Below are 18,865 nucleotides of genomic sequence, written 5' to 3' on the forward strand. Positions count from 1 at the left end.
TTTGCCTGGTATAAATTAGGAAAACCCACTCAAACCTCATTCAGAGTGGCTGGCCTGAAAAAACCGTGTTACACTTTTTCGACCGAGTGCCCCCACCTGGAATCGAACCCGGGACCGCTTGCACCGAGGGAGAGAGCGTAAACAACTACGCTACACGGCGCCACCCAACCAGTGCTGAGAAAGGGGAAGTGGCCCCATCATTACACACCTGTTACCGCATACTTTGTGGTGGGCTGGATGCTTTGAGGGGGAGACAGGTTTGAGTGGTGCATGGAATCATGTAACTATCTCGAATGTTCAGCACCCCGAGCAGCACTTCTTCATAGACTGTTCGAACAAGCCCGACAATAACCTACCGAAGGAGGTGAGGCTTAGTCTATCCCCCAAAATGGCCAACTAACTCGTGCCTTTGGATCCGGGAGAGTGTGTGTAACCTCCTCATGTTCTCAGTGAGGTAGGTAGCTTCTGCTGCCACCCCTTACAGCAGAGGCGAAAATTCGGCTGTCTTCTGAAATTGGCAACTAACCGTGCTCTTGAGTCCAGGAGATAAGGCTACGTGGTACTCCAGCACGTATGAAAGAGTGAGTAGTTGGTTTGCCCACCGGACGGGTCCAATGCCCTACCGGAAGGATGATGTAGGTACTGCAATCAAAGAGCGTTTCATATCCGGGATCCGGGATGGGATACCTAGTATCCTAACGGACACTTGTAGCTTAGGGGCGCTGAGAAATTGTGACCGTTCATCTCAGACTTTGTTGACCTTACTTGATACAGGGTCTACGACCCTAGCAGGGTAACCGCCACTCCCAAATGGCCATTGTCTTTAAAGGTAGACAGTTTACGTCAGCCATTCGGTCTGGTTATATACGGTGTAGCTCTACTGTAATTAGACGAAGTTCCGTATTGCTTGAACGACCCTACCGAGGGAGGATGTGGTGGTCCGTGCCAATGGTGGCCTAGACGTACCATTGGGTTCAGAATGTAGTTTTCCTAAAAATATAACGTGTACATGGTATCTAGACAAGTAAAAGATAGGTAACCGCGTATTGTTTGGGCTACTCTATCAGGGAAGCCACGGCTTCCAAATGACCATGTCTATGTTGAACACACGGTCTACATCATTGGTTCTGGTAATGTACAGTGTACCTCTTCCGTAATTAGAGGAAGCCGCGTATTGCTATGACGATCCTACCGGGAGGGGAGTGTCAGATTTTCGTCTTTAAAAGTATTTGCATATGTTTAGTGTAATCTAAGTGCTGAAGATAATACCCTACATATTTAAAAATGGCGGTAACACATAAAAACGATATTAACAAAAATCATTTGAATTGTGTAACTTTAACTTGGCACCAGAACGACGTTCATATCTCAGTTCTGTGATGGGATATTTCGTATAAGCATAAATGAATGTATTCGCATGGTCGCCATATTGATGAAGTAATTTCAGGTGGTTGCTCTTGTGCTATTTTTGACGATTCTCTCAGAAGTTGCAGCGGTTTAAAGAAAATGTGTTAAAAGTTTGTTTTCCAAAAGTTTTTCCGCCTTTAATTGTAAAAATATTCTCACATGTTTAGCGTAATCTAAGTCCTAAAAATTCAACACCTTGCGCTACAGAAAATGAAGTAGTTCGCTTAGTTGTTAAGATACAGAAATAATATTGGTATCTTTAGAAAGGTGAGACTACACTCTATAACGTTTACGTCGATGTGTTTTTCCGTATATCTGATAGTTTTATAGTAATCTACTTTAAAACAAATAAAATGAAACGGTGAAAATTAATTTTTAAGATAATAACCACCATATTTAAAAATGGCGGTAACACGTAAGAACGATATTACCTGAAATTACTTACACAATCCCTTATCTTTAATTTAGCACCAGAACGAAGTTTGTATCTCAGTTCTGTGATGATATATTACCGTATTAGCATAAGTTGTCGTAGTTGCGTGGCAGCCATATTGATGACGTCATTTCAGACAGTTGCCCACGTGGGATATTTTAGGACTTTTGTGTGGAGTATGAGAGGGGTCCACAGAACTTGTCAAAATAAAAATTTGCTTTCTAATAATTTTTTCCGTCTCCAACACTAATTTGCCTATACTAATTATACAATTTTCTAGGGAAGATACACATAATGTAACATACTGAAAGCAGTGCTTTTTTTTACCTACAATTTTCTAACATTTCTAACTAACAATCATCTGACATTTCTAAAATGAATAGTTCATTAACTATTCCTTTCTCTCTCTCTCTCTCTCTCCTAAAAGAACATTTATTAATCCCGATGGATTCTGCCATATTTAAAAAAATGTGATACGTTTATACTCTGTAAATTAATTTCTTATTGTTTGCAACACATCGCTCTTCATTTCTCTCAGAAGGCAAATAGCAAATTGCATTACTTAGAAATAGTGAAATTCAGTTATATTCGTGATGTTTCTTAAAATGTGCTCACCGAAACTCTGACATTTCGCTTCATGTACATGTGAACAAGTTTGTGGCTGTCTCTTGAGGAAGGTAAAACATTGCGCTTCATTGAAGTGAAAACTGATTGAACTTTAATGTATATTTCTTTATTTTACCAGCGTGATTCCAAAATAGAAATGCAGTTAAGAACCATCGTATTTCTTCTGGCGCTAGCTGGTTTTGGACAGTGTATATATCACACCTCAAGAAACAATAACGTAGGGAAACGAATTTCTAAGTAAGTATTATACGTTTTCTTTTGTAATTCAACCGACATCTACAATTAGTGTATACTTCTCCAGCATTTAATAGAGTATTACACATTATTTCAATATGATACATGTTATTAAGACAAAGCTATTTTTTTAGTAATGAAATTAAATCTTATAGTTTTACGTCCCATCATTATGTTATGTACGTTAAATAACGGTGGGAGACGGCTCATAGTGGGAATGAATGAAAATTGTGAAATAAGCAAAGTGGGACTAAACGGGATAATTTCTAGAAAACTCACGAACACGGTACTTGTCCAGTATAAGGCCAATTTACGCAACATGGATTCGAACCAGGAACCCTACGCAACACATGTGTTGTTCAAGTAATTTATACATACAATGATCTACAAGTAATTAAGGAAATGGTGGAATATTGGGATAAGAAAAGCACTAAGAAACCTTTGGGCAGGGCGCAAAATTTGAAAGTCAGACGCACTCGCCAATCCAAAAATGATGGTCGCCAATATCTCTCATGTAAAAATTATGAGTGGTGCCCCCTCTCCCGGTCTTGATTTGACAAAGAAAGAAATTACATTAGGGCATAAAATTTCAAAACCAGTCAAATAGATTCAGGGTAATCAATTTTGAATTGGAAATTCATATACATGTTTAAAAATACCTTAAGATTTCACGTTTGTGTGTAATGCTCTTTCTCTGCACTGAAGTACCAGTTGTCGATTGCAGTTATCGGATCAAAGTCGTTAAGTGAAGCACCATTGACGGAAATTGTCAGCAAATAATCCAGTGTGTCAGTCTTCAGTGAATTTCTGTAGGCAGTATTAACTCTGTTGAGAGTGCTAAAGACTCTCACATGAAACAGTACTCACAGGTAAAGCTGCAAAAAATGTGACAATTGGAAGCAAATTTGGGAATCTCTTAATGGAGTATTCACTGTAAATCTTTTTCAGTGTCTGATTCAGCGTCAATGAAGAAAACAGAATCTTATATTCTGCTCACTGTGCTAAAACAAGGTCCACTTTTTCACTGTATACATCTGGTTGCAAGTATTTCAAAAGCAGTTTTATCTCTTCCACACCAAATTCAAGGATTCTCAAGACTTCACTTTCCATGTTCGTTGTGAAGACTTCGCATTCCGTGTTTTTTCAACTCACTCAGGAACAATTATTTTCGTGTGGAACTGATCCTGCGCAGCCCTGTGAGTTTAGGCAAAAACCATTGCTCCTAATCACTTTTCGCCAGCTGTAAACTTCTAGTCGCCAATGGCGACCTGGCAACCGGAAATTTTACGCCCTGCTTTGGTGGTTGATGTTTAAAATAGCATTAATAATTAGTGTTTAAACACAGGAGTAAAGGAAATTAGGAAGTAGTAGCTAAAGTAAGAGACAAAAGGAAAAATAACAGGAGATAATCACAAATTATAAAAGGGAACTGAGTGGGTCTTGCATAAATAAAATGACACATTCTTTTCTGCAACCATTGTTCTCAACTTTGGATGAGTTCAGTTGTAATAGAGATCCGTAGTTCGAAACAGGTCCACGTGAACTTGTGTTGTGCAACATTGTTGGCAGTTTGTTTGTGGGATTTTTTGTTTCCTCTCTCATTCTCATTCCACCAATTCATTTAATAATCATTCACTTTAATTAATCATACGAAGGATATTTAAGTCAATATGGAACTTTGTGTAAGATTAATAATAATATTTCTGGAACTAGCTTCAAGATGTGGAAACTGCATTAATTTTTCCACATAATCCCCTTCTACAGTTATACATATAAACACAACGTTTAATTAGTGCTTAAAAGGTTTCGGGCAAGGAAGATTTACAGAATGTCTGAATCATGTTAGCACAGCCAGTTAAACTTCATCATCACTGAAGAAATGTTAATCTTCAAGGTATTCTTATGAGGATCCAAACAGGTAGGTATCACGTCGTCACCATAGCGACCCTTGAATTCACTGCAGATATAAACTCTTCTGTGCCGTTCGAAAGCGATTTTTTTGAACACAGCGTTTACTCTTTTACCTGAACAACAAATTGTCATGAATTAATGTGTTTGATATTCCTAAGGAAAATCACTTGCAATCTCACGCAGGTTATGTGATAATGTTAATGATAGACTATTCAATATTCTGAATGTTCCTAGGAATGACTGATAAAGGCAGAAATCTTCCACGACTGGGATTGTCAGTGACAGATATAAGGCCATCTTTGAAGCACTTACACCATTCAAATATCTTACTGCAACTAAATGTCTTATGACTGTATCGTGACTGAAGTCTTCCGTAAATTTCAGCTTGATTTCCGCCCGTTTTTTTTTATTAAGAACGTCATTAGCATACTTTGTTCCGTATACAAACTCACACTACAATTGTCCGCCATCTTGAATAACGTTCCCTGGACTTGCGCTTACTGATATCAACCTGAGGCATTATAAAATACCATGACGAGGGTCAAAAAGCCCCATTTTGCCCGTGAATTTCACACGTTATACTGGTCGCAATATATGTGATATGTATAAAAAAAAGAATTTTTGTAACTTATTCAGTTTTTACAATATATAAATAAGTGAATTATACACATATTTTGATCGTTCGACCTTGATAAACTAATCTATGAATACATGTTTCTCTTAGTCAAAAACAAATAGGTTTGTTGTTAGAAATGTATGTCTATATCACGATTTTGTATCATCAACTTCTACTGACCGTAACGATACTGGGAAAATCCTTGTTTACAACATATTTTGTGAAGACCTTCTCGGAAGTTGATAGTTAAAAGTTTGATATTTTACTTTTTCCTTTTGCTTATTTGTTCGCTTGTTTTCTTTTCTTTCTTTTTTTCATTTCTTAAATACTCGAGTACAAATTGTATTGGTTGGTACTTGGTTACAAAGACGTTCCTGAAAGCCACATATCACATTTTATTTTTTAAACCAGAAACCACAAAAGTTCCATACCGACAGGATTATTGTGCTGCCGGAGGAATCACAAAAGACTATCAAAAATAATTGTGGATATGTGGTGTTCTAAAAGTGGTTTCAAATATTATCCCATGTTTCTTAGAAACAATACTATCAGTGTAGTATTACTATTAGTGTAATATTTAATATCGTGACAAGGAAAAATAAAGAGCTACAAGAGAATATTCATTGTTTTGTCTGTCATTACTGACGTTTCATGATTGAAAATATTTCAGATTCTTTCCAATATCCGAAGATGACTACAGTTCTTATGTAGACCAATTCTTAGCTGAACTTTCGAAAGAACTGAAAGCAGACGGAGACGCCGTTGTACTCGACAATGATTTTGGACATTTTCTAGACCCGGTAAGTTATTAAGAATATGGTCCGTGAGATTTTCTTAAGTTTAAAAGGTATTTCATTCAATTAGCTATGTTTGAGCATTTGAAAGTACTTTATTGGCCATTTAGTGTGTTTTCATAGAAAGATAATCACCAATTTAACTAACAATCTGAAGGAAGTTGGATTTAGTTTTCTCTTCTCTTTCCAGCTTGATGGTGAAACAATTATTGACTTCAGTCTGGAAAATGGTATCTTTCGTGGAATTTCTAACATCAGCCGTGCAAGCAATGTTACATATTTCTCCGACAGTGCAACTGACACACTTGAGCTGGTGTTTGACGTAGCTTATGAACGTTCTCAGGTGGGTCCATAATGATTACTTTCAGAATGTACACAATTTCAATTTACTATCATTTTAACTCAGTAAACCTGTTAACTACCTTGAAAGAATTATGTAATCTAATATATTATTGGGTTTTAATTATTTCTTATATAATAATTACTAAACGTTCATGGCTTTTAAACTGAATACAATACGTATTCTACGATGTAGAGCGTCTGATTGCTGAATAATTAGATTTATTTGCTTTCTAAATAAATACCTTCATTTACTAATTATGAAACACCTTAACTCTGTTAAGAGGAAAATTTCAAAGTTTGGTTGTTTGAAAGTTCTTTTAAATTTTATTATTTAAACTAAACTAGGGAACAATACTTTACGCCGTTTCTACATTAATATTTTTTGTATTAAATGGAAATAAACATGGACTACTATTTTAAGATTTGTTATTTGGGTAGTAGTAATTAATTCAAACAATCGTGATCTGAAAAGTCAAAACTTATTTTCCTTACTAAATCCTTTAGATTTAAGTTGGGGCAACAGGGTTATGTGGAATTATGTAGTACAATTTGAAAATTATGAATCCTTTTAATGTACAATTTAATTATTATCCAAGAATTGCACTCATTTCATTCGTCGTACTAGTTTTGATTATACTTTAAATCAATACTAAATTATTAACCTTAGAATATAATGAAATTAATTAATTCTGCAATTAATTAATTATAGATTTGATTTAAGTTCAGCATCCATTTCAGCAATGAGGCCTTATGAGACTTAGACCAGGAACTTAACATGGGATCCGAACCACATGAGCTACGTCGTCAATTGAGCCAAGGTTTCCCTTGCCAAAAGCGCGTATGCTATTCGCATAACCACGAGGAAGCTCATTCGTACAGTGGATACACGTATTGATGAATTTTCTTGAACAAGCTTGCCAAATAATCGAATCTTTTAGGTACCACAAGGAAGGATGGCCCACTAACTTCAAATTATTTTGGAAATTCCATTCAAAAAGCGTAAAACAAAGAGTGAACATTTTTAAAAAATAGTTTTTTTTCTGGGAAAAGGATTCAAAACTTCAACCAGTTAGCTTAAACACATAATATTAAGTACGTAAGAAAATTTTTATTCAAAAAGTGCAAACCATCATTAGGTTGCAGGATTTTCTGTAACTGAAATGAACATGCTTATGGAAAAATGAAGCAATACTTTTATCTTTCTGTTGTACCAGTTGACATTAACGGAAAATAAGTGTGTATTGGTAACATCCAGAAATTTACACTGATTTGGAAATTTAAAACAAAATGCAATGAAAATATAATTGATGCAATATGATGATATCACGATCTTTTAAATTGGTTAATGTGCAAGCTCGAAGTTCGCTACTTTAGTCTTTTTATTTACATAATATGAATATTTCACTCATTACTTATATTTTGTAGACGTCATATTACTATTAAGTTGACAAAATGAAGTAATTACCTCATGAAATATTTTGAATTCATTAAGTGAATTTCTGATGTTCCTTCCCAAAGAAGACGAATTAAATATGACCCATGGGAATGTGAATTTTCAAACCAATGCATTTACAAGTAAAACTTCTTAAATTGGGTGATTTTGATACATAAAATAAGATTGTATCAATCACGTAAATGCATATGTGAGAATTCACTTCTGAAATATGAACCAAATGTTACAAATTTAATAATATTTCATTTTTTCTTAAAGTTTGATTTGAATATAGGAATTTTAGAATAAGAGTTCATATTTCAGAGGATACAAATTTGTTATTCCCTTTCTGGAATTCAATATGTCGGTTCCAAGAGATTTTGCTAGCATTGTATAAATAAATATTCCATCAATACATCTCTCTTAACTTTTAAATAATTATTTTTTTCATAAAATAATTTTGAAACGCTATGGTGTTCCCGGGGTAAGAATGGTGACATTGCTGCAGAATCGCTCGTATTTTGACTTAAAGAGAGGTTCTGAGTAAAGAGATCTATGTGTTTTATTTGTTTTAGTCCGAAACATATATTTTCGTATAGTTAGTTTCTATAGAAATATTTTAGGAAAACAGAAAGTAATTTTACATTTGTAATTTCATGTATAAGTAATTTTACATATCCTTCTTCAAATGTACCATACATTACTGAAAATATTATTCTTCACGTTCTACATAACATTCTGCATAACACATTTTTATGATACTATGTGAAATATGCAAATCATTTAATTACTGCAGGTGAACTTCAATTTTTCAATTCGCATTGATAATGGACCTCGATATGATGGATATGTAGTCGACGTTGTTAGCACACCAGCCATTACTATGGGACTTAGTATAGACTACCGCCTATCACACTGGTCTATCTTCTATACAATAATGTCAAGATTCGAGTAAGTAATATAACTATCAAACATTTGATGTGTTACTCAAATAGCTATTAATATTACTATTTTCCACAGAGTAATTTCACACTAATTTCATAACTTAAATGTGCTTCAGAACTTAAACTTGAATGTATTTCTTAGTTTACTTTACTAGCTATGTTGACTGATAGCTATATAACTAGTAATATAAAGATAATAAAAGTTTGTAGCTTATTAATAGTTTAATAATTCACTACTTGACTAAAACGATTCCAGATTAAGCTCTAGATTCATATTTCCTATTGTAATTTTACTGAAACGAAGTATTAACATCAATTAATTTGTTAGTTTTCATATTTATTCTTGAAAAAAGGTATCTTTATACTTTTGTGTTGTTACTTAATAAATATAGTTTGAAGGGTACTGATATTCTTAGCTAAGATTATAATTCGAACATATTCATTCAATATTTTTTTCAAAATAGTGTTGTTGGTTTCATAAATTGAATGTGAGCATAATAAATTATATTTAATAGTACATCAACACTTCCATCATTAGCGATAAATGGAACTATTATCAATGTTTTTTTCTTTTCTTTATTGTTTTATACTAAGCTTTCAAAGCAGTCAAATTTTGTAAACTATGAATAAGACTTATTAGAATACTGTAGTCTTATTAGCCTATAACACTCCGATGTTAATTCGTTCATTTTTTACATAGCAAGCGAGAACGTTATAGTAATCATTTAACTACCAGATAATCAGATATATTAGTCATATTTAAGCTTTAATTTGGTTGAAATGTAATGGATCTCAGAAAATATTTCACAAATATGTGGACAATGTACATTATTCTGAGTATGTATTCTTACACGGTTCTGAGTTAGAGATCTCGTAAGCCTTCCGATCCTAAGGAAAGTTTTTGAATATGTATATTATCCTCCTGTGAATGGTTAACGTGTGGAAACCTTTTTTCTAACCTTTCAAACTAAGATGTCCGTTAACTAATATGAAACTCTTATATTGAATTCATATTTTTATATTGCAACTACTTACCAGTTGCAATAATTTGTTTATGTGCTAATATATATATTTTATATATTCCGTAGTATATCACATTTTCTTCATATATAGGTGCTTATCTTCTCTCGAATACTGAACCATTACTCGTAAGCCTATTATTTAATTGCATACACGTAAATAAACAGATCGATCTATTTTCTAACATAGTGACTGCAGTATAATTACTTTGCAACTATATTTCGTACATTTCTTATTTTGTTCTATTCTCTAACCTGCAAATAGTACCTTTCATCATTGCTACTACAGCACATATTACTAATATTATTAATATATATATATATTTAATATATATATATATATATATATATATATATATATATATATATATATATATATATATATATATATATTAGTATTGTAATTGTTATTAAAACACAATAGTTTTAAAACCAAATAGGGAGTTATCTATTCCTCACCGAAGAAAATATATCAGTCCATTCTAATAATAGACTAATGTGTCCTCTAAATTCACTTGTAACATTTAGATTGATTGACAGAAATATCTGAAATTTTGTACCAAGCAAGCATCAAAAAAAGGAAAAAATTGACAGATTAGGTAATATCACTAAATCAACGGTGTTGCCATTCAATTTCTCATTTTTCAAATTGCAGTATGCAAGGTTATTACATATTTCAAATGCACATGTAAAACGTAATATTTCAATACCACAGTTTTTATTTAATGTTGCAATCTAAGGATCTACAGTAGAACAAATTTACATATCAAAATTCCGAATGGTTTTACTATTGTAATAAAACAATTGAGATAAGCGGTCGGTGCATATCTACAGAAATTTAGTGTTGGGTACTATGACCGTGATGTAACGAGTTTCATTTAAATACTATAGGAATAAAGTTAAAAGAAATTGAAAATTTATACTTTTTATTCAGGCTTTATTTGGAAAAATTCCAGGATAAATATCATATATAAGCAGTTAGATGATCTCAGCAGGCGAAATAATTATAACGCCGTTTACAGCAATTTGATATTTTGAATGTTTTTGGAGATATAAAAAATTATAGTTTGCAACACTGCTTACATGACGAATTTGTTGGAAATGTTTAAAATGATCGTTGCTTTCATTTACACCAACATATAGCATTACAGTGATAGAATTTTCTAGTGCAATTAAAATAATTATAAGCAATGATGGAAACCTTATCTATGCTTCGAGATATCAACTTGCTGTAAACGGCATTATGATTATTTTGTCAGTTGGAAACCATGTATCTCCTGCAAACCATGTACCTCACTTATCTTTGCACTTTGTCGAAATAAAACCTGTATAAAAATAAATGTTTAATTTCTTGTGACTTTGTTCATATTTGTCCCAAATGCATTTTATCATGGTCATAGTATCCGACGCTAAGTTACTTTAGATATGCACTGTTTTCTTAATCTCAGTTACTTTATGACTTGTAAATCCCTCCGAAGTTTGTTTCATCTAATTCATGGTATGTATTAGTTTCACTTTTCTGCTATCTGTAATATCATTATTTTATCACTGGTTTCATGGAGCACAGGCTTGCTGTTATCCAGATCAATTCAGGAATAAATATAAGAAAATCCCAGTACTTCTTTTTCTCTATTATCGATACACTCAGACATTGTAGCTCATAAATCAATGTCAGAAGGCTTTATCGTCCACTTTCTCTTCGCACCAATGAAATTTTCTATTGTTGCGTCCGGGACTTAATTTGGGAAATAAATAATACCTACTGATAAATGATATTAAAAATAGGATACACATTTATACGTAAAAAAATAAATTTTCCAGTTACTATATACTTTAACGGAGACATTCATTTCTTACTATATAAATATAATATAGGTCAACTGGTAATATATATATATATACCGATGTTTCCTAGAAACATATTGCAATATAGATAAAATGGGCTCATGCTCCTATTTGGAAGTTATCAGCACCATCTAGCGAACAATATTTAACTATTTAAAAAAACAATTTTAGAAAATTATACAAAATACAACAACTATACGATCAAGTAAAATATATGTAAGACCCAAAAGACAACACTTACGGAAAAGAAGGTTATTGGTGAAAAATAGACTGTTCTTCAGAAATTTCAAACAAATTTTTTGAGATGTCTCTTAAGGTACGAAGAAGACATGACAGGAGCAAAATTGATAAAAGTTGAGTTACTTGTGCCTTATTATAACGGAAATATGAAACAATTACCTGGCCTTGGGATCACGAAAACTATGTACGGGATAGACAAGTACAGTGCTAGGCATCAGCTCTATTATAATTGTAAACTTGATGCCAGAAACTTTTACACTATTTTTCTATTTTATTGCAGTTTGGATGAAAGCAAGGTGACCTGGTACGGTGATGACAGCAACAATTACATGTCAGATAGCATCGCAAATTCTGGAACAAAAGGGTTATTTGATAGTAGTACAAACCTTCATTTGGCATATGTGGATAAATTAACGAGTGTTTTAAACACCATTGGTTTACCGTCTTTACCTAAATATTAAATTTATCTCCATGTGTAATGAATAACTAACGGATACAATAATTGTAAAATAACTTTATAAGTTTGTTTTCTTATTGCTTTAAAACATATAGCCTGTCATTGCTTTGTTGTCATAAAACTATGAATAAATTATTTCGTGTACATTTTTTGTTTTATTTTAAGTAGAAACATTTCATGCATTAAACATTATTGTGCTTAAATAATTGAATTTTTTGTAGATTTACTTAACAAATCTAAACGTAATAAGTTACGTTTCAGCGTTCTACAGAATCTATTATACTGTAATATTTTTGTTTTAGTTTCGTTTGCGTTTAGTGTCTCGTTCAGCAGCGACGCTATGTGAGATGTGTACTGCCAGTTTAATGTAGGATCCAAATCACATGGACACCTGCCGGGAAGTGAAGTTCGAATCCCGCGCCGACGACGTTCAAGTTATGAGATAGCACTGCAAAACAAAAGTATTTAATTGAAATTTCTATGAAAATGATAATGAAATGAAATTTTTAAGTCTTGCAGCAAATGGTTATGTCAGCTAAGCTAAAATGGACGGTGATGATGAGAATGAATGAAATGGTGGAATGAAGAAAGTGTTAGAAAACAGAACCCGAGAAAACCCACACACACCACAAACGTATGTTTGTCCACCACAAAGATCACTTGGCGCTAGCTGGTATCAAACCAAGAACCATATGCCTCAGAGGTAGAACGCTCTACCACCGAGTCACCGCTGCCTCTGAAACTTCCTATCAAGTAGCGAGTTTATTCAAAATAACCCTACGAGTAATTTAACTAATCAGTTATTCTTCAGCAATCCTTTTAAATTGTTAAATATAAGTTTGTACAGGGATGCAAAATATTCTAACACGTAAGTGTTATCCACGAGCGATTTGTAACTCGACAACATCCTAATACGGTTTGATCAATGCTTTGAATGGGGTAAAGTATTATGTATCATACATGGATAAGTAAGAATAATCAAATACACAAATGTTACGATTTATGTTTAGAGAATTGAAAACTCTGGAAGTAATGAAGGTTGGTCTGATTGGAAATAAGTTAAAGTAAGCGCCTACCTGTTGTAAGTATTTCAGACTTTCACCTTGCTCATTTGAAATCTTTGTTACAGATAGACTAAAATCAGTGAATGCTTCGTTACAGTCTCCAAACTTGTTTATGCTATTAGTAGTTCCTGGTTGTCATTTATTGCTCTGGGCATGATTTCTGCTTTATATTTGATGTTTAAACAACTTTATTTACGAGATTTACACAATCTTTAGTGGTGTTAGTATTATTTTTCCATTTTAAAAATACCTGAAATTCCTTCTCTTGTTTCTATTATTGGCACAGACTTACTTTAATACGTAGGTGAAAAATGAAACAAATTTATAGAAGTTTATGTTTAAGTTGCAATAATTGTAGTGAATATAAAGTTTTAAACCCTTTATGACCTCTGCTACCTATCTTTGTTTTCGGGCTTTCTAAATCATTTAACAAAAGAGATCTTTATCTTTATTAGGCAATTCACTCATGATAAACTTCAACAAATAGTTACACAGCCAAATATCAAAGCCAACAACAGTTACTGCTGCTATTAATAGAAGATAAGAGTATTGCTCACAGATGAAATGTAATATACTATAGTTTAAGATAAAACATTACTTTTTAATTTTAGTTTTGAGATGTATATCATGGTGATCGACAGTAGAAAGTAATATATTAAACTTAGGGCTAATTAGTATGGGGTCAATTCATCTGAAGCCATCCAAAAATAGTTGCTCGACCTTCTCCAAACATTATAGAAATTGGAGTAAGATGAACCTTGTTTATGAGTAAGTCAATAACTATTCACGTTGTCGTCTGTACAAGTGGTCCTGAATTTTGGTCATCTTTGTTGTCGGTGGAGTACCAATTTTTGCATTTGCAAGCGTTTACGAAAACTACAGTTGTTGATGACATACTTATCAGACGAACAACAAACAAAAACGAATGTTTAGAGGAAAGACTGAGGACACGGAAAACATACTCTTGCTTCTAAATAAAAGGGAGTGTTGCAAATCAATACATGGATCACTAGAAAAAGTACAGCACATTACACTTTTGAAGGGGCTGTAATTTGGAATGTCATAAAGTGGAGGTTTCATAAGCTTTGTGCTTAATATTATTGAATGTAAAGAGTCTGCAGGAATGACCACACCTATGATACTACTGGCACCATAGATTAATAGAGGTCCTAAAGTTGAAGTTTGTGATTTTGATGCCATGTTTGGGGCGTAATATCTCAGGAGAGCAAATGCTAAAAATTGCTGCTTAGGAAACAAAGTAATTCTTTATATGAATAAACTATTGCAAGAAATCATGACTGATATTGCATGTAGAAAAAAAAATAGGGACACGGGAAAAACGCGAAGTAAGCAGGCGCGTGACGATAATCATAACCCGGAAAAATTTAAATGTTTTGATATGATTCATGCTAGATCTCAAAAACTACGCATGGTTCAGCAATTAGATCCCCTTTGTTTGTGTTCAGCTGTGCAAAAACTTCCGAGTGGCCTTTGTTCTGTCTTTCTAGCTCCATGATCATTGCCACCTCCATGTGGTAAGAGGGTTGGCTCCCCCTTGTACCCATGACACCAATCGTCAAACTGGAACGTGGTATTAAGGCACTTAATGTATCAGCAAAGGAGTGGCGGCTACTGTTAGTATTGCTGCTTAGCGCAACGACTGGAGTTTTTCAAGAAAAATGTTCTTATCAGTAATAGTAAAAATGAAAAAAATATTTCTCTTACTCTCATATATATTTTAAATAATATACTTTTTACTTCTATAACTGTAAAATCCATTAATCCGTTTTCAAAAACGAGAAAACAGCCCGTCAACATTCTCTAATTTATATTGCGTTGCAGCAAGCATACGACGACAATATTCTTCAGCGCGGCAATTGGAGCGAATGTTAAATCTCGATTTCTCTATCTCACAAATTAAAGGCTCTGGTTGTTGTAGTGCTCCTGCAACGTAGCACGGGTATTAGTGAACGAGAAGGCTTTCTGACTAGGAAAGTTTTCTGAATTTTATTACACTATCAAGTAACAAACGGAATTCATTTTCATGCTTACATATATTTAAATTACTGGACTGTGCTGAAGCAAACCAATATAATGATACCTTTTAAAAGAAAAGCAATCACAGAATTACAAAATAAGAAAAAAATACGTAGTAGATTAGAAAGCAAATAAAAGTAAATACGCATTTACAAATTAATTATTAGTTTATGTAGATAATGAAGGATTCTTGTAGAATAATTTATGAGTTGAGTTGATTTTGAATTTAACGTCCCGTTCAGCAGTAGAGTAATTTATAAGTAAAATTTTAATACATCAATATAAAGAATCATACTTGAGCTCTTTCGTGGCTAAGTGGTTAGCGTACGTGAATTTGGTGCCGGAGACCTGGGTTCGATTCCCGGCGGGATCTCAAGTTGTTCGAATTTCATGTTAATCTGTAGGCCCACGTCTCATATAGCCTCGCTGCTGAACGGGACGTTAAACTCAAAATCAACTAAAAAATTCATATGTCAAGAATTACTTTGTGATTTCTTAATTTCCGAACACATCGAAATTTGTTTAACTAGCAAACAGGAGCGCTCTTGTTTCTGACATGAACTGCAAATCAAGAAAAAAATTCTCATATGCCTTACAACCTGATTAATGTAATGAAAAATTACATTTTTGTTTCCAAAACATTATCCCACCAGACGTTAATGTTAAAAATTGTAAAACAATCCCCCTCTGTATATAGTATTTTAGTATATACATAGGCCCTATTTCTTTCATAAAATGAATGTATTTTATACTCCTGTTGACTATCCGTATAAAACTGTGTGATGGGAAACGCTACAGTGCATTTGGGATTGGTTAGGAATGCTGTTTATTTTGACGTTTTTTGACTTGTGGCTTCTGTTACATGCTGACACTACATTTGGCAGGTTTTCAGAGTTTGCTTTTCAGAACGTATAACATTAATTAGCATTGTTTAATCTCATGTGGAAGCAACGATCTATATTTCATTCATAGTGCAGTGCTTACAACGAAGACTGATGATTTGGAATATTGTTTTTGTTTCATGCACGTGTGTGTGGGTATATATGTTGGCATTCCTGATTCATATACCTCTCTAATGTGTTTCGTTTCTTAGTGATTGTGTTTGTGTGTGTGTTCTAATTATGTGAAGAATTTACAGTTCTGAATCAACTCTATACAATGAATTCTGTAAATAATTTACAAAAGACGTCATTTTCCCAGCTCTCGGCTGAGGAGAACCTTGCGATTAAAGAACTTGGAAGGCCATTGCCAGACTTAGACATAGTGCAGAGCATGAAAACAGTTAAGAGGCAGTTCAGGAGAGTGTTCAAAAAAGATATATTCAATAGTAATGATTGGTTGTGTGCGTGCTAATTAAAAAACACACTATTTTGCTTTCCGCGTTTGCTGTTTGGTGGTGATGAGTAATGGACAAAATCAGATTTAAACCATTTATGATCAAACGTAAAGAAAACATGAATCTTCGGCTTCATATTTGAGATGTGTTTTAAAATTCACACTTTTTGGAAAAGTAAATATTACTTCGCAATTGGACAGTGCTTATAGGAAAAAACTGGAATAACACAACAAAAAAGTCAAACATAACGGACACGTACTGAATATTATCATAAACTATGTTCGTTTTTGTGGCGTTTTTGAACTTACTTTAAGGAGAAACAATGAAACGGAATCGTCCTCCAATCTGGGAGTATTTAGAGGATTTTAGTCCGGAGTTAGACATTTCTTTGAGAGACTATTTAGAAAAAGCTACAATGTTTAAACGGACGTCGAAAACGATCCAGAAGGAGCTCCTACTAGTAATGTTTGAGGTTTGTTAGGACGAAATAACACATAAAATTAACTAACTAACTATTTAACTCTATGGCCTATGGAACCCGGAGGTTCAATGCCGCGTTCACAAAAACTCTCCACTGACTTCTATCCTTAGCTAACTGCATCCAGTTTCTACTTTGTATTCCAATCTCTGCGAGATCCATCTTAATATTGTCCTCCCATCTGCGCCTAGGTCTTCCTAATGGTTGTTTTCCGATTGAACTTCCAGTCAAGACTTTGAAAACGTTTCTACTTTCTTCCATTCTAGCTACATGACACGCCCACCTAAGCCTCCTAGAATTGACGACCCTAGCAATGTCGGAAAAACCATATAACTTATGTAGTTCCTCGTTATGAAGTTTCCGCCATTCCCCATTCTCGTTCCTCTTGGGTCCGAATATTCGTCTCAAGATCTTGTTCTCAAATGCTTTCAGTCTATGTTCTTCCCTCAGAGTAAGTGACCATGTTTCGCAACCATACAGAACAACAGGCATGATTATCGTTTTGTAAATTTTAAGCTTCAAATTCCTCGACAGAATTCGCGACGACAAGAGATTTTGAACCGAATAATAACACGAATTCCCTGCTTTTAGTCGACATTTAATTTCTTCGTGAACATGATTTTCGTCTGTTAATATTGATCCTAGATATTTGAAACTATCCATTTTATCAAAAGTATTATTTAATATTTTAACGCATCCATAATTTGCTGTATTACGGTCCCGACGCACTTCCATGTATTTAGTTTTCTCTGTATTTACTTCTAAACCCATGTTCCTGCAAGCGTTTAATACGATCTCTGCATTTCTTTCTATTGTTCTCCTATCATTCCCTATTAAATTTACATTATCAGCATATGCCATAACCTGGTTAATACCGTTCAACACTAGGCCCTGGTTGCTATCTTTGATTTTCCTTATAGCGTATTTCAAAACAAAGTTAAATAAAAATGGTGACAACGCATGTCCTTGTTTCAGGCCATTTTCGACGTGAAAGCTCGTGGACAAAAATTTTACTACCCGGACTTTACTTTGGGATTCATTTAAACATATTTTAATTAATCTAATTAGCTTTCTCGGTATTCCAACTTCTGCAAGAATGCTGTATAATGTTTCTCTCCTAACCGAGTCGTACGCCTTTCTAAAATGAATAAAAAGTTGATGTACCGGGGTATTGTATTCCCACTTTTTTCGAGTATTTGGCGAATGGAAAATACTTGGTCGATAGTTGATCGATTTCGTCTAAATCCGCACTGATAATCTGCAATAACTTCATCTGCGTATGGGGTCAATCCTGCTAACAGAATATTGAAAGGATTTTATAGGATGTTGACAGAAGAGAAATGCCTCGATAATTATTACAGTCAGTTTTGTCGCTTTTCTTGCGAATTGGATGAATGAATGATTCTTTCCACTCTTGTGGCAATTCTTCCTTCTTCTAGATAAGGATAATGAGTTTGTGTATCTTGTTTCACAATCGTTCGCCTCCAGCTAAAATTAACTCAGCCGAAATTTAATCTACACCCGGAGATTTGTGTTTCTTTAATTTCATTGTAGCGGTTACTACTTCTATTCGGTTGGGTTCTGGAATATACGGTTCTGAGTTGTGTATCTCCTTTTCTCCACGCACACTAGTTTTTGGTTGCGTTTTA

The 18,865-nt window shown here is 33.8% G+C and overlaps 1 protein-coding gene across 1 annotated transcript; it reads left to right on the top strand.

The window, feature by feature from the left end:
• Positions 1 to 2,590: 2,590 nt before the first annotated feature.
• Positions 2,591 to 12,328, top strand: LOC145691913 (uncharacterized). The gene is made up of 5 exons (XM_081767219.1): positions 2,591 to 2,704; positions 5,899 to 6,028; positions 6,213 to 6,365; positions 8,593 to 8,747; positions 12,125 to 12,328. The coding sequence occupies exons 1-5, from the start codon at positions 2,604 to 2,606 to the stop codon at positions 12,303 to 12,305; spliced, it is 720 nt and encodes a 239-aa protein (XP_081623345.1). The 5' UTR covers positions 2,591 to 2,603; the 3' UTR covers positions 12,306 to 12,328.
• Positions 12,329 to 18,865: the final 6,537 nt, after the last annotated feature.

Source organism: Thermobia domestica, chromosome 8, assembly GCF_964235325.1.
Source record: "Thermobia domestica chromosome 8, izTheDome1.hap1.1, whole genome shotgun sequence".
Lineage (NCBI taxonomy): Eukaryota > Metazoa > Arthropoda > Insecta > Zygentoma > Lepismatidae > Thermobia > Thermobia domestica.